General features: G+C 28.5%; 1 protein-coding gene across 2 annotated transcripts in view; it reads right to left on the bottom strand.

Moving 5' to 3' along the window:
* The window catches only part of LOC123298115, a 32,948-nt gene extending 19,932 nt beyond the window's left edge, over positions 1–13,016 (bottom strand). For both annotated transcript variants that reach the window (XM_044880022.1, XM_044880023.1), the window contains exons 1-2: positions 12,938–13,016; positions 4,998–5,180 (exon numbers count right to left, since the gene is read on the bottom strand). In XM_044880022.1, coding sequence (XP_044735957.1) covers positions 4,998–5,180; positions 12,938–13,010 — 256 coding nt within the window. In that variant the 5' untranslated portion in view covers positions 13,011–13,016. The remainder of the gene's footprint in view (positions 1–4,997; positions 5,181–12,937) is intronic.
* Positions 13,017–17,525: the final 4,509 nt, after the last annotated feature.

Genomic DNA, 17,525 nt, shown 5'->3' on the forward strand with positions numbered 1-17,525 from the left:
TCATTTTTCGATTTTAATTATACATGTAAAATTCAAATTTTTATGATCAAAGGACTGTCCGGGAAAGAACGTAAGAAGTAGCTGTTGGCCAATCTTTAAAAGCTCCAGTTTTTAGATTTTCATCTCTAGATTCTGGTTCTATCTATTTAAATTAAAGTTTAAACCTTAATAAAATAACGAAAATTGAAAATTTTGTTTAATTACTTAGCTTTCGATAATTAAGCTATCAGCTATCACCCGTATACTGTATGTTTTGTTTCTTAGAAGGTCAAAATGACGTAAAACTCATTTTTTGCGTTAATTTTTGGACACCCTTTAATTTATAGAATCTAATTGAAGAGACAAACGTCCATATAACAACTAATATCACTCTATAGATACTCTGTACGTACGTCTCTAGAAATGTTTGTATAGTCAGGATATCCGGTGTCCTATTCTAAGAACATCGGATACGACGGCAACAGACATTTTAGATGAGGTGCTTCGTTATTCTAGACGGAAATGTATATCACGTAGTTACATATACACACTATACACACTTACATATAATTCTATTTAATATTCATATAGGTATTATATTGGCTAAGAATAACAATGGACATAAAAAAAAAATACTAGAGAGACATCATCTTCAACGTCTTTAGTGTCTGTTAAAAAAGAATTCATTAGTCATCATCATTTACATAATTTTATTTTTAACTTTACATATAATAAATAATATTATTATTATAGTTATAGCACATCATTTTATTACACGTTTAAGATGTGTAATACAAGATATGAAAGATAATGATCGGATTAACAAGACTAGCTAGTTACCCGAAGCTTCCTTCTACGGTTTTATATATATTTCTAAAATGCTCGTTGGTATGTGCAGTATCGATTGTGTTTACATACAAATGAAATTTACAAAATTTAAAATATCTATACAATCCTTTTGTTGAGCAGAAAAAAAATCAGAAAGAAATTGTTAATTTTTTACCCTCAATTTGTTTATAACAATATAACGGTCAAAGATAAAAGGTCGCAACTAGTCCTAAACTACGTATTTTGTTAAAATCTTGATTTTTTGCGCCTTAATTTTTTTCGTTCGGCAAAAAAGTCAAAACCGCCAAAACAATGAAAATTGCCGCTCAAAATCATTATCGAATTTGGCGTATTTCTTTATATAAAAATAGTCAATAAACTGGAATCTTTAACTTTCTGGAACTGAATGCACAAAATCTTTACAAGAAAAGAGGGCGGAAATGCCTTCATTTTAAGGAAAATCGCTTTGGTCATATCACCGTAACCGTGCATTTTAGACTAAAAATGGTATGAATGCAGGAAAAAATTATCTGTGGCCTTAACTTATTGTTCCGTTTCAATAGGTATGAATGAAATATAAACAATGAAATAAACAAAATGGCCTAGAAAAATATTATTATTACAAGTGAAATTTACAAAATTTAAAAACCCCGGACAAATTTTTCGGGAACGGAAACCTTAACTCGCAGTTGAAACATATCTAAGAACATTCTCCATTAAATTACCTTTTGCCTTAAAGCCTTTTCCAAACTAAGCCAATTTTTATGATCATCGCCATTTTTTAAGTTTTTTCGGGTTAGGATCCCTGAACTCTCGCGCTTGAAATAAAATACCTGAGAACACTTTCCATTAGATTACCTTTCAAACGAAACTAAAAAAAATCAAAATCGGTTTATCCGCTTAGGCGCTTCGATTCCACAGACAGACAGACAGACATACACACATAGAGGTCACACTTATACCTAACACACATTTTTTAAGTTCGGGGGTTACAAATCCATACTTCCATTTGCCAATTTTTCCAAAGTTCGAGATATAACAGTTTCCCTAAGGAATAGACAAAAATCACGTCGATCCGTTGAACGGTTTGAGCGTAAAAGAAAGATAAACAAACAAATAAACAAGCTGACTCTGCTGATTCTTTTTTGTTTCGGACAGATTTCAGTCAAGTTAAGACATATCGCATATTTCTATCCTACTCAAAAAGCGCTGTTTAATAAAGATAAAATATATTAGATTTTCTTAGATTGAATAATTTTTTGACAACTGTCCGAAATAAAAGCAAATCGATAAAAAGGCTTATATAGCAATATTAAAATATTTATCATTTTCATTCAACATCATTTTAAACTTTTAATATTGAACAGAATTCAAATATTGCATATTAAACATTAAACGTCAAAATATTTCTATTTAAAAATAAATTAGTAATTAAAAAAATCGACAGCAACATACAGTTAGACCAAATATTTGAAGCAATTTTTTTAAACATGTTTTTTAAATTTGATAACTGTATACAAAAAGGTAAATGTACTATAAAAAGTAATAAAAAAACATAGGCATAGGTATCACATAATATGAAAACATGTATATCTACAGAAGACCTTGCGTAACACGATATCTAAATGAACGAAACAAAAATTGATTGCTTCAATATAAACCGACTACATAAGCGGATCAAATCAATATACTCGTAAGAATGAACCTATTGATTAGAGTTATATGTAAATGTCTCGAAAGTCTCTGAGTTTGTTTGCTGATTAAAAAAATCATTATATGGGTAAGTATGAAGTAGACTATGCTTAAAAAATAGTGCTTTAGAATTAACGAGAAATTGAGAACCCATATGCATTCGTTACTAAAATAATCAATTTCCGTAGCAATCTTATCGTTACGTTACTCGTTACTTTTGATACATATTACCTAATCAAATTTCAATTGGTAAGATTTTATGCCAGATCAGTAAAAAAGCAATTGCGATAAGTGAATTAACTCCAGCGCGTCAGATTAAGATATAGTGGGTTAATTACATGCTAAAAAATGTACTTTTCAATTATCTGAAAAAATTTTGATCGCGTTCGAATTATTACGGGCTAACTTTGCAAGCCTCTCATTTCCTTGCGTCACGCTTTAAGCATCAGATTGTTGAAATGTACATTTTTTAGCATGTAAATAACCCACCTTATCTTAATATGACGCGCTCGAGTTAATTCACCTATCGGAATATTTTTTCTTTAATCTGAATATCTACCCTTCGGAAGGAGGTACGAAGGAAGGTCCAAAGAAGCCCTCGTATATTAATATGACGCGCTCGAGTAAGTGTACAAATCATCTTCCCTATTAAAATGTCCACACAGGCAGCTAATGTAATAAACCTCTATTCAAACATATAGTCTAAGATCCCGATAATAAAAAAGCTCCGAAATGACAAAGGCTGGTTGTTTTACAGTCGATTTTCATAAAGGTGTAGGTAGAATCATAAGCTCTGGTCGGTCAAGCAATGAGTAGGACAGGTATCTCAGGTATCTTATCAAACCATAAAATTATTAAAAAATACATGTAATGAATTGACTAAGGTTAAATCATAAATGGAAAGATTATAAGCATTAAAAAAAGCGAATGATAACTTAGTAGTGCTTGACTTTCAAAGGAAATTATTTTAGTTGTATTATTTACACAAGCGTTAAACGAGGGCTTCAATAGATATCTACTATACCTATTATAAAAATCAACATGTATATATAAAAAGTTTATAACTTTAACAAAATGTTATCACATCTGACCTGAAGGTTTTATCAAAATTGTGTTTATTATTACACGCACATTTTTATTAATTTCCTTATTTATTTCTTTCGTGAGACTATAATGAACCGAAATTATGATTCTTTTTGTATTCAATTTAGAGGCCTGATAAGGGTAAGTTTAGTGATAGAGAGATATTATTTTAAGCCTTGGTTCGAGTGTTTCGATTTTTGAACTTGGGCGATTTTTTTACCTGTGTTTATGGTAAAATAAAATCATTCGCAACACAATACGTACAAACAAATCGCTAGAAATTTGAAAGTTTGGAAAATCGTTGAAAAAACTTTTCGAAAAACTCCTGATTATAATTTTTGAATCGACTTCGCGTCAGTTGATTTTTATAGGAGTAGGTAAATAATATTTGCCTTAGTGAATTCCACAAAATCATATTCATGCGAACTACTATTTTTTCACTTTACGTCCATGAAGTGGGGCAGAAATATCATATTCCGACACCAAAAACCGACATCTAGGTTAACTAGGATACTAAAACTTTTTCAATCAATTCAGGTTGCCATGAATTTTGAGAAAATGCAAAAACCTTTTTATAACTGTCAATTTGTATTTTTTGTCAAAATGTTATGTTTTATCAACAAAACAAAAGTTGTGTTGGGAAAGTAATCAGAAGTTAAATAAAACAGAGATAATTTAAAGTAAGTACAATGCAATTTTTATGTTATGTCATAATAAATATCCTGATCAAACCAAACGTAATGTACTCATATATTGGCTTGACTACTAAGTGAGAAGTATGTCTTTTTTAAACCAATATTACTATTCATGCATACAGTAAAAACTAAAAGTAGCTATAAAATTTAATTCTTTAAAAAATCAAACAAGTGTTTGACTTAATACCTTAAATTTGCAGAAAAATATCTTGTAAATAAAAAAAGTAAGCGCTACATTTATAATGTACCAAGGTACGAAAGGAATGTAGTTCCTACCGGATATAGTTATCGACACAAATCTCGATCTTTTATATTTTGGACGAGTTTAATAATATTTTTAACCCTTTGACAGTTGCAAATGAAAGAAATGACTGCCTTTTAATGTTAACGGCCTCAAAATCGAAACACAAAAATCGAAGAATTTCACTGATAAACCGTACAAATGGTAGACAAAAAAATTCATAGAAATGATCACTTCATTGTGGGTTCGTGGTCTATTACGAACACGGTAATCTTATGCATTAGATTATAATATCTGGTTAGATATCTTATATAGCTGCAGTTACTTAAAACTCATTTTTTAAAGAATTTACTTGAATTATATGATTTAAAAGGTACTAAAAAAACAGATATAAAATAGACAAACTCGCCATTTCAGAAATGCTGGATAAAATATATACGCAACAAATTAAAAAATAAAACAAATAATTAAACACTTACCTGCATTTTTCAAATAATTAGACATTGCTTTAGTTTTTTCCATTGTTTCAAATGAAACTAATTGTAAACCAATTGATCGGCAATATTGATAAGCTAAATAATAATTCAATGCTGGTGCGTATGGATTCATTTTACTAATGAAATATTGTGTTCCTTCTAATTGTATTGTAGTTATCCGTTGTGCTGAAAAGTAAAGAGAAATAATATTAGTTAACAATAAAAAAGTCTACATTAAATTTTTCGTTTGATAAATTAACAAGAAAAAAGCGAAATTAGAAGAAAAATTCAAAATTTGGACTATATCTGCTAACCAGAAAATTTTTAATCACAAATAATAAATTTTTCTGTAAACGAGGAGAAAACAAGACGAAATCTCTAAATTTTGACCTATAGCACCGATTTTGATGAAAATTTGGGATTAAGCCCTGTTCACCCTCTTTAGATCAAAACTGATATGGTGCCTAGTGGTGCTTTTTCCCCGGAGGGATGGTAAACACCTCTTTCAGAAGATGGAAATACATATGTTGAAAATAGCAACAGGAATCGAAAGAGTGATGAAATTCTAAGCAAAATGTGTCATTCAAGTTTATTTCGAAATGTGAATACTTTCCGAGTTATTGGCGATTCATATTCGAAGTATTTAGCGACTAACAACTGAAAAATCGTACGCTTTTAAAGTAGTATAAAAGACCTTGAAAATGAAAAAGTGATTTGCATGAAAATTAACGGAGTAATAATGAAAAGAAAGTTACTTGTACCTTTCTTTTATGTTTTATTCAGAATAAAAACTGATTAATTTACCACGGGAACTAAAATGAATGCTTGTCGCTTTTCAATTTCCTTTATTAAGGTATTGACAACATGTTCAAAAAGTTCTAGCACTTTCGGGTATGTAATTTTTTGAAATATTGGAATTTAAGGACGTATGAGCATGACAACAATGTTTGATTTAAAGGCTCAAATTTTTTGGTAAATAGGCTTTTACTCAAAGAATATGTGGTTAAAATTTCAGCATAGATATACATGCAAATTTTTAAGAAGTTCGGGAAAAAAATTCTTTGTCAGTGACCCAATTTTGTTTAAGGCGTATGTATAAGGATTAACGTTTCTATATTAAATATGCAATTTCAGTTTTAAATAAATTATATCTAGAGAAAAATAATAAGCTTAAAATGTTTTTTCTTATAATACCCTATTATTAATTTTTATTGAATTGTCTGAATAATTCAAAGAAAACGTTTATTTTTAAAATCGAATATGTTATTATTTCAATTTTTGCTTACTGAAATTGGTATATATTATTTATAAAAGTATCAATAATAATTGTTTACAAATTTATTATAAAATTCAATTAATATGATATTATTAAATTATATAAGGGGCAATTGATTATTCTGTATCTCGCAAATTTAACCGAACCACTTAAACATTTTTTTTTTAATAGAAATTAAAAAATTCTATGAAGACCAATTTCTTTAAAAATTCAAATTAAGCGAAAATTGAAGGGAATGAGAGAAAGCTAATAGAGGGGTTGGCTAGAGATTACCTCACAAGGGGATTTTGCAATCATTTTTGGATTCAGCACAAAACCTAAAATTGAAAGATTTTTTGGAAAGAAGTTCCTTAACGCGGCTTTCCATGGTGAGCAAACTGGCAAAAACCGTTACGTAACAAAATGAAATATGCTTTGTGTGTGTGCCATATCCATGGCAACCACGATATGTTATTTTACTTTGTATTGTTTCTATTTACTAGATACACGAATTTGCCATTTTTGTATTTTGTACTATTTATTACCAAAACTAGTTATCGATACATATGCCTAACTAGTTTTGGATGTTAATAGTACAAAAATGGCAAAATTCGTTGGAACCCTGCCTACTTGACACTTAAGATTGAACAGACTTCTGTTTTAACATTCATGATTCGATTTATTATTTTTATTAAGCGGCAATTTAATTCAAGTATTTGATTCATATCGTTCTTTTCTGAAGACTCTGTACTTCTCTAAATAGAAACCGACTACCCTACTAACACTCCTTTGTATTACAGTTAGTTTATAATAAATTTCCCTTAGGAATAAAAGTCACCATGAGTAATAGTAATATCCTGTTAAACACATGGGAATACACAGAGAATTATATAAAAATACTTAATTTTACACTTAATATACATCAGTGAACATTGGCTCCTAATTTCAATTTACGTTTTAACGTTGTTCAGTGTTTCTCAATCCGGAGCAATATAGCTATACTTAAATTAGTTTATTTAAAATGATTTTAAAATATTTTGAATAACTGTAATAAATATACCCACACCGAACAATACAAGAAAACATTTAAATTCATTCAAAGTGTTGGTTGACAAATTTAATCGTTTTGTGTCGTCTGTGTGTCGTCTGTCTGTCGTCTGTCGTCTATCCGTCTGTCATCACGATTACTCGAAAAGAGATATCAAGTTGAAATTTTTATACCGTGCTTAAGACGTAAAAAGTGAGGTCGAGTTCGTAAATGAGAAACATAAGTCAATTATGTCTTGTCTTTATTTTATAAACCGTTAGAGATAGCCCCAAAGGTTTAAACATAAAAAATGTTCCTTTTAAAAAAATAAACAACTTTTGTTTAAAATATTTTTTCGTGAATATCACTGTTTACTCGTGAGAGCGCAAATTGTGTAAAATGTATTATATGGGTATATCCGTTATATATGTGTGACATATATGAATGTATAATGTGACAGAGTAATCAACACTGTCTATACATGGTATTTCAACAATTAACTCAGTCAATTGTTTGTTTTCACTTGTTCACTTTGATATATAAATAATTGTGTATTTTTTATTCAAATTATAAAAAGTATCACTCTTATTGAAAGACCCTATATTTGAATTTGGATCTACAATGACAGTCTGCATAGAAGTCGTATTTTTATATCTATTTGGGATTAATTGAAACTTTGACAGATTCTTAACATAATAAACGGAGGGAGTATTTAAAATAGCTTCATTTGAATAAGATTATTTGAATAGAATTGATCTTTGTTCTTGGTACAAACAATATACTTACATCGTATCTTTTTATTATTCATCATTTACATTTGAATAATAAAATTCAACAAACGTCTCAAAAAAAGCACTAAACACACGTCATGTCGCCAAAGAAGAATTTTAAAGAAGTCTTTGTTAAAGATTAGAAGAAGATCTTAAGAAAATAACTCTTGTCTTGTAGGCCGTGCGACAGCACGCTTTTTGTTAAATGATGAATACATACTTGAAACTACGTTTATCTCTCTATAGCCTGTGCCCTTCGTGAACAGCCAATATAACCTAACCTAACCTACATTAACTTTAATATTTTATTTAATATTATTATTAAAAGTTAATTATTTATTTAAAAAAAAAAAATAATATTTGAAAATTAGATTTTTAATTTCAATAATTACTCCTTCAGGAACTGATAATACTTAATAAAATATGTATTAGAATTAGGATACCAAAAAAAAAAAGTAGTAGTAATCACTCCCGAGAAACCAAAAAGGGCAGCATAACAATCTATGGCTAGGACGGCATCAAGCCTGAATCCGCCACTGTAAACAAAGTTAATATTTGATTCTAAAAAAATTTGTAATAATCTATCCTGTGTTAAGTTAAAATGATGTGTTCAACTAAAAACAAAACAAACAAAAAATAATATCGCACAGGTAACAGGTATCAAATGATTTGATAAAATAAGATGGATATGAAACCACAAATGTTATTTTAGCAGTGATGAATTATACTTTTGATTTAGCACATTTGTTAATATTCTACGACTATTATACAACTAAGCATTTGTTGAACGATTATTATCCATCCAATTTAAGTGAAGCGAACACAAAAAAAAGGATGATGATTTGTAACCGCCCTTGAACCAACTTTTAGTTATGTTATTATAATAATAAGAAATCACTTTAATATAGGTACCTATAATATAACAAATACAGTGAAACCTGGCTAAGTAAGACATCGAGGAACCTGCAAATTTGTCTCATTTATAGAGGTATTCCACTTACCCAGTGTCTCAGTCATCCAGGTAAAAATAAATATATCATTTACAGAGGTCAGGTTTTATTAATAGAAGTTAGAATTCACGTTATTTCAGTTATTGAGGTGCGATTATTAAATAAAATATATAAAATTATTAAATTGCTTCACGCGAAATCTTGTGTCTTTTTTTAATAATCAGTCCACTTACCGGAACGTTTTTGTTACGAAGTTACTTGGCCTGAAGTTATGTTAGCAAACACTGTTCAAGTTCAGGATATAGGGATAACGTACACGTTTTAGTTTTCCGTATCCTTCAGAAAATTTTGATTCTATTTGATCTTTATTCTGAATTATTCTACACATTCATCGCGTGTCTTCCCATTTTCATAAACGGATATTAACTTCAATTTTTCACTTACTGATAACGATTTGAGCTTTTGTTTCGGCATTTTTCTGAAGGTCATTGAAGCTCAAAATTAGTTAGGTGCGGAATTTGCAGGTAGGATACGAATAAGTAAGTAAACAAATAAAATAGTGTTATCTTAGATGTTCTCAGTTACAGAGGTTATATAAAATTCACTCGCTGTCTCATTTATAGAGGTAAGTATGATGATATTATCGAAAGAAAAATCCCACATGTAGAGGTATGGTTCGTCTCACTAACAGAGGTAATTCAATGCCAAAGTGTTGAGACCTCAGCATTAGTTTGATCTATGGAGGTTTCTCACTTATCCAGGTTTCACTGTAGTATAATATTGTTTGTAATATGTGAACAAAGTTAGTATTTAATGTGTTCACATGAACACAACTGAACACTGCAGACCATGATGATTTATTTTTGCAGACATACAAACTTATGTACATTTTATAAAATGCTTTTGTTTTTTTTATTTATTTTTTATTTTTGTGCATATTCTTCTTACTTCAAATATAAAAATTTTATACAATACTTGAATAAAATAAAGAACAATCGTGTACATCCACCGACCACTTATAAGTTCATTATTCTTGGAACGCAAGTGTATCGACAATAACATTGGCTTATATTATTACCATATATTGTTTTATTTTTATGGCGTTTGTATCTTAGTATTCATATTTATTATGGTTGTGTAATATTAACTTTAAGGATGTGCGAGCGCCAGGGCAATTTTAGATAAAAGGCTTGAAATTGGACTAAGTCTAAATCAATTCCGAAAATTTTAGAGAGCGGTGCCCGATCATGGAAAAAATAAATGACTTCAAAAGTAGGCATATTTAACATTGGTCTTATGGAAAAACGGTTAATGGCTGAAACCTTAATAAATTATTAAAAACAAAAACAACCCGTAGTGCCCAGCTAATTAAGGGTTATGAGCACGTAGGGGCAGAAATTTATAAAGATATATATTTTCAATTTTGATGGTGAATTAACTTGACAATATAAGACGAAAAGTAAGGATAAAATTTTTCGATATCTAGAGTAATTTTCAAAATAGGAAATTAAAAATTTTGTTTAGTTATTTAGCTTTCGATATTTCGAAAACCAAGGCAGATATCGAAAAATTTTATTTTAATTTTTCGTTCACATTAATGAAGTTATAACAAAATTCATTATCAAAGTTGAAAATCAGGTACAAATACTTTCAACCCTACGTCTAAAATTGCCTTGGCGCTCGAACTACCTTAATTCAGATCTTCAAGGATATGGAAATTTTAAAATGGAACAGTATACTTGGTGATCAAGAGGATAATGAGATACGCCGATTCAAGCATTTTGGTACAAGTTTACAAAAACGTTTCAAAACTTGTCGATATTATTAATAAACAATATATTTATATATTGTGTTTCAACTTATACTTGATGCCTAGCAGATTAAGTTAAATCGTAAAACCTAAAAAACGGAATCGAAAGAAATTGATCATCCTTGGTGCATGGCAATTTGCTCAGAAACGCCCGCTTTATATCACAATGTTTTACTCTTAATACATCTATGTAAGCCGGTCCAAAGCTAGTATTTATTAGTATTCATTATAAATTTTCAATATTTGGCCTTTATTATTAATTTTGAATATCCTGTGTTTAGTTAAAAGTTACTTGTAATAAAAACATGGTTTCCTTTTACAAGTAGGTATTAAGTTTCTATCCTAAATATTTATATTACAATATAAAATCATTTGTAAATTAACTGTATAGAATTTATTTCAATAATAATCATAACAATAAATTCAATCCCAACTTTATTCTTATTATTTATTTAATTGGACATAATAATTTATATTTATGAATACAATTACACAAATCAGACTTCGAATCATCCATAAAACTAGCACATTACTTGCTAATAACAATTTCAGATATTAGAGAGAATTATTAATTGCGATTTATTACCCACTAATTCTGGTTTTTTTTTAAATTTTATAATAAGGAATCTTGTTTACTTGTAGATTTTCAAAGAGAAAATGCCAAGCTGGACGATCAAATGGATGTTGAACAATCCTTGTAAAGTTCAACGTTGATATTTCAGACCTTGTCAAAGCCTAAACCAAATCTAATAAACCAAGCCCTGGTTTGCAAGTTTTTGCATAAGCCACCATGAAGGCTAATAAATCAAGTCGTGTTTTGTTGGTCTTTACCCAAGGTTTATAAAATAAATCTTGATTTGGCATCCCTTACCCAAGCCTTGCCCAAAAGCAATAAAGCAAGTTTTGGCTTGAATGCCCTTCCCCAAACCTTGATTTTATTTTAAATACAGTCTTGACTTTAATTAAGTGTTGTTTGGCAGCTGCTATCCATACCTCAACCAATACAAATGAAGCAATTTTGATGTTTATTTTTTAGTACGGTCAAGTTGAATCCAACAAAAAGTTGGACCCAACTTTATAAAACACAACTTGACAATATACCAATAAGCTCACATTTCGTGCAAGTTAGTCTATTAATTTTACAGGTTGGATAAAAAAAAATGATATTTATCGCAAGTCCTTTAGCCATCATTAAGCCATAATTGAACTTATGAACCAGAATTTTCATTTTTTCTTAAAATGGCCTGAAACGTATTTTTGCGTTTTTTCCCTTTTCATTCCGTTTTCGAAATATGAGACTGCAAATGTTTTAAAAATCAACCTGTATAAAGCCTATCAAGAGTAAATAAAAATAAAAATAAAAAAAATTGATTTTCCAAATATAATGAGCTAACTTTACACAGATTTTTTTATACGCAATGAGATTCAATTTAAATTTAAATCTACCATTTGAATTGCGGTATATTATAAAAAATAAAACACAAACAAGAATATAAACACAATAAATCAATTTGTTTTTAATCGAAAATATCTCGAAATTTAGCAACGTCTGTAACAGTCAAACAGACAGACACAAGATTGATCCTATAAGAGTATAAGGGTTGCTTAATTAATAGCTAAGATTTATTCCAAATTCAAATTTTCATCAGCGACATGCTTTCAAATCATACCAACGCAGTTATTGCAATTTCAAGTTTTTTAAACTCGTGCATAAATATCCTTAAATATCGTCTAATATAAAAATAACGGATACAAAAAATGTGTTATTCTGATGTAGGAGGTATATTGTTGTACAGTTTCATCAAAATCCATTCGCTAGTTTTTGCGTGAAAGCGTAACAAACAAACACACAAACAGATATCCTTACTTTCACATTTATAATATATAGGGATTATAGAAAATAATATATCATACATATTTAACTGAGCTTTTATCAAAGTGATTAAATAAAATGTCTTAATCCCTTTCTATACCCTCACAAGTTCCTAGATCTTAGAATTTTCTTATAAATAAAATTGTATGCTAATGATGAAATTTAAAATATATTTAGAAATTCTAAGGGAAAGGAGGGAAAATGTTTTAATCGAGGGAAATCGCCTGAAATATACATAATTAGCGCGTACAAACTTACCATTTGAATTATTTGTGAAGAATGCACAATAAAAAATCACATTTATTAAACCGATTACGAAATTATTTTTCATTTTTAATTTGTCTTTTTTTTTACTACAAACACTTAAACAAACGTATCGAATTTTTCGAATTTGAACTAAACGTATTTTACTGCAGTTTATTTGAAACTCTTACGTTTAAAAATGATATTCAAAATTATTAAATTTAGTTGACTTAAGAAGTGTGAATGACCACACAACAATAAAGAAGTAATAATCAAAGGTCCATCAACAAAAACGAAGCGTGCTTAGTGGTAAGAAGCTTAAGACACTTAAACAACGAGTCTGAATAGAATACTTATATTTTAATATAGTTAAGTAGTATATATGTTGACTTAACACGCTGAATTCGATGTTTTTGTGGTGGTATAAAACAGTGGTGGGTGGTGTTTTGTTCTACGTTTAGCTTTAATTTTTTTATACCATGTATATGAAATATACCAAGGTACACTAAGTTTAGTCCCAAGTTTGTAACGCTTAAAAATATTGATGCTACTAACAAAGTTTTGGTGTAGGTGTTTATAAAATCACTTCATTAGTCCATTTCCGTCTGTCTGTCATCTGTCCGTCTGTCATCACGATAACTCAAAAACGAAAAGAGATATCAAGCTGAAATTGAAATTTTTATAGCCTGCTTTGGGCGTAAAAATGAGATCGAGTTCGTAAATGAGCAACATAGGTCATTTGGGTCTTGGGTCCGTAGGACCCATCATGTAAATCGTTAGAGATAGATCAAAAATTAAATGTATCCGTGAGAGCGCAAATTGCATAGTATGTATTATATGGGAATATCAGTTACATGCCACATGTATATATGTGTAATGCTACAGAGCAATCAACACTGTCAGAAGAAGGCAGTTTAAGTTTTCGAACGATATTTAAAAAATTTCAATGCAATGATTATTTAAAAAGATACAGGATTTTAAATCCAGAAGTTCCAATTTTGCTTGGAAAGCGAATACTTTGGTTTTTTTGTCGAAAAAGTCATTTTCAAGAAAAATAAAAAAGCTTTCGAGTGGTTTCAACAAATTAGCCATAAAATAATTTTTAAAATTTTTGTACGCTAAACTTTATAAAAAATTTAGGGATAACATTACTCATACTTTCAACCCTCTGTGCAAAGCGGCAAGGGGTGATAAAAATTTTTAAGCAATAGATTCTAAAACTAGAATAGTAAATATAAGTTTTCAAAAATTTTGTTTTAAAAATTTTTTTCTTTAATACTTTGGTTCTGTATAATTTTATAATGCTCTTATCTTCCATTATTACTATTATAGTAGGTATATAATACAATATGCAACTGATATAAACTGACGTAATATATTTATTTGTATATGTATTATATTTGGATAAAACTTTTAAACATTTAATTGTCAATATAACGGGATAACTAAATTTGAAACTAATTAAATCTGATAACACTTATAAACTTCAGATAACATCAATAGTAAATTAATTAATTAAAACTGGATTTGCTTACTGTAAATAAATGTAATATATAATTCATTTCCTCTCTATACTAAACAAAAATTTTATCAAATATAATATCAAAGAACATTTAGCCATTTGCAAAAAAAGAAGCTTCATATCATCTAATAATCAATAATGTCATCAGTCTGTTTGAAATAACAGTATAAAATTGTTTAATGCATTTTTTCCCCAAAACTTATACTCAGAAGCATAATAGAGTATTATCGTTAGTCAAAAATAAATCTTGAAATTTGAAAAAAGTTAAAATTTATGTAAAAATATACTTAAATATTCTGATTTTGCGGCTTCTAATATTTGTTTAAACAAGAAAATAATAAGAACTTAACTTTTAAATCTACAAATTTCCTATTTATTCTAAACATTTTTTTATAAAATTCATATTTATGAAGTTATAACGCGTTTAATGTTACAACTACCGGGTGCAAGATTAATAAAAAAGAAGTATACATATAGCTTAATGATAAAAATTCAATAATTATATGAAAAATGTAAACGTAAGTGACATAATAATTAGCAATAAAAATTTTGTCTTCTTACCTGCAAAAGCAGCGACCACCCCTTGAAATTTTTGTTAAGATTAAAAAAAAAATTGACTAAAAAGATAGGAAATTCAATTATTTACAAAAAAGTTTTTTTACCATTTTTAGCTTAAAGTGCACGGTTGCGGGGTTACTGGTCACGGTTTTTCTCAAAACGGCAGCACTTCTCCTCTCCAAAGTATGGATTTTGTGTATTTACATTCAGTGCGTTATAATTAACCTATTTTTAGTAAACGAACTCCTGTAAATTAGTGCAAGAAAAAATTATCAATTATATGTAGCTATAATGCAACATTCAACGCGTTATAACGTCATGAATATAAATTATAGAGAAAAAAGTTTAATACAAATGTTTTAGAAAAGTAGATTTAAAAGTTAAGTAATTATCATTTTCTGATTCAAATTAAGATGAGCATTTCTGTGGGCTGTATTATGCATTTTGTTAAAACCCCTTAAAACTATTTTTATTGTGGGTCTTTAAGGTGATATGTTTTAACAAAATGCATCATTTTCTTGTTTAAACAAATATTAGAAGACATATCGGTCAAAGAGTCTATGAGTAAATCGTCATAGTCGTATAAGTAATAAACGATTAGTGATACCTAATACAAAAAAAAAGTAGGTTACAAAAATGTAGATAATTTAATTATCTACAATAAGGTTTATGACCATTTTTGATCTAAAGTGCACGGTTATGGAGATATAGTCTAAAACGGTTTTCTTGGTTTTCTTGAAAATGTGGGCACTTCCCCCACCTATTTTTGTAAGGATTTTGTGCATTTACATTAATTACTTAATACTGAACCTATTTAGATTAAAAAATAACTCCTATAATTTAATGCAGAAAAAAATTATCTGTAGTATGAAGTAAACATAAAAATTAATATTCTGTTTGCAAACATCATTTATCAAAACATTATATACAGGCTGATTTTTGTAAAAGTTGCTAACTTACTTTTTCAAAAACGGATTGGGATATCAAATATATCAAAATGAAAAAAATTTGCCTAGTTTTTTTTTTTGAGGGCGCCTTTCATGTTAAAAGGCATCATTTTTTTTTATGAAAGTACACACTTTTTATAGATTCTGCTTCTTTAGCGCTAAAAAAAACTTTTTTACTAGATCTTAATTTTTGGCTTAGACTTAATTTCAGGTTAAAAAGTTTCTACAAAGAAAATTTTTGACCAACAAATTCTCCATAAAATAATTATATTGGTATAGGCCGTGCAAACAAGTGGCACCAAACAAGAGGGACTGTAGATTATAATGCACATACATATACATATACACTCTCTCTTGCTCGGTTCCACTTTGGTTTGAACGGCCTAAACAGATTCTTATTTTTTATCGCAAAACCATTAATTTATCTTATAAAATTTCTACATTTTATAGCCTTAAAAAACCGTAAAATTAAGGACCAAAGATTGCAGCATTGTGAAAAAATATATTAAAAATAGGCTATTCTATTTTGGTATAAAACATTCTTGTCCATCTTTTATCCTGGAAGACATCTTCGGAATATAAATCTATAGACGCATTATTTATATTTCCGTTTTCTGATATTCCAATCCTTTTTTGACCAAATTAGTTTGAAGCTTTAAAAAAATGAGCCTGTATAAAAAATTCAATTATACCTACTTTAAATAAATAATAATAATCTAAAAATGGGATAATGAAAATCGATTTATTAAGGTAGTATGACTATTAAAAGTGTCATCGTTTATGTCTACTTAATGAGTTTTAGTTTTTTAAATTATATTTAAGGATATATTAACATGGCAACAATAATTGATTTAAAGGCTCAAAATTTTTTATAGGTAGAGTTTTACTCAAAGAATATGTGGTTGAAATTTCAGCTTAAGTATCCATGAAAATTTTTAAGAAAAATATCCTTGAAAATCGATATAAACTACATTGCTCTTATGGAGAAATCTCAAAAAACGACATATTTTGAAAGTTTTTGATAATTTTCACTTGCAATGAATGAAAATAAATTTTAAAAAAATATTTTTAATAGAGTAAACATATTAGCAATGACATAGAAAAGAAAAAAATCAAGTGTCTCCATCCATATAAGGGATGTACGAGCAGGTAGATTAAGGGTTGAAATTATTTTTATCTTATTTTCAACTTAGATGATGAATTTTAGTATATCTTTATGAACGTAGACGAAAAATAAGAATCAAATTTTTCGATACTCACCTTGGTTTACTAAATATTGAGAGCTGAATAATTAAACAAAATTTTCGATATTTAGAAAAATACGCCAGATATCGAAAAATTGTATACTAACTTATCGTGTTATATCGTCAAGTTATAACATAATTCACAATCAAAATTGGAAATATTAATTTTTTTAATTTGTGCCCTACTGCCGTGCTCATACATCCTTAAAAATCATATTTTGATATAAGCAAATTTGTTATTAACTCTAAAATATCCTGTATATGATCTATATTTGACTGCAAAACGGTTGACTTCCTGAATAAGCCTATAAAGACAAACGAAAAAGTTATTG

The sequence above is a fragment of the Chrysoperla carnea genome, chromosome 4, assembly GCF_905475395.1.
Source record: "Chrysoperla carnea chromosome 4, inChrCarn1.1, whole genome shotgun sequence".
Taxonomy (NCBI): domain Eukaryota; kingdom Metazoa; phylum Arthropoda; class Insecta; order Neuroptera; family Chrysopidae; genus Chrysoperla; species Chrysoperla carnea.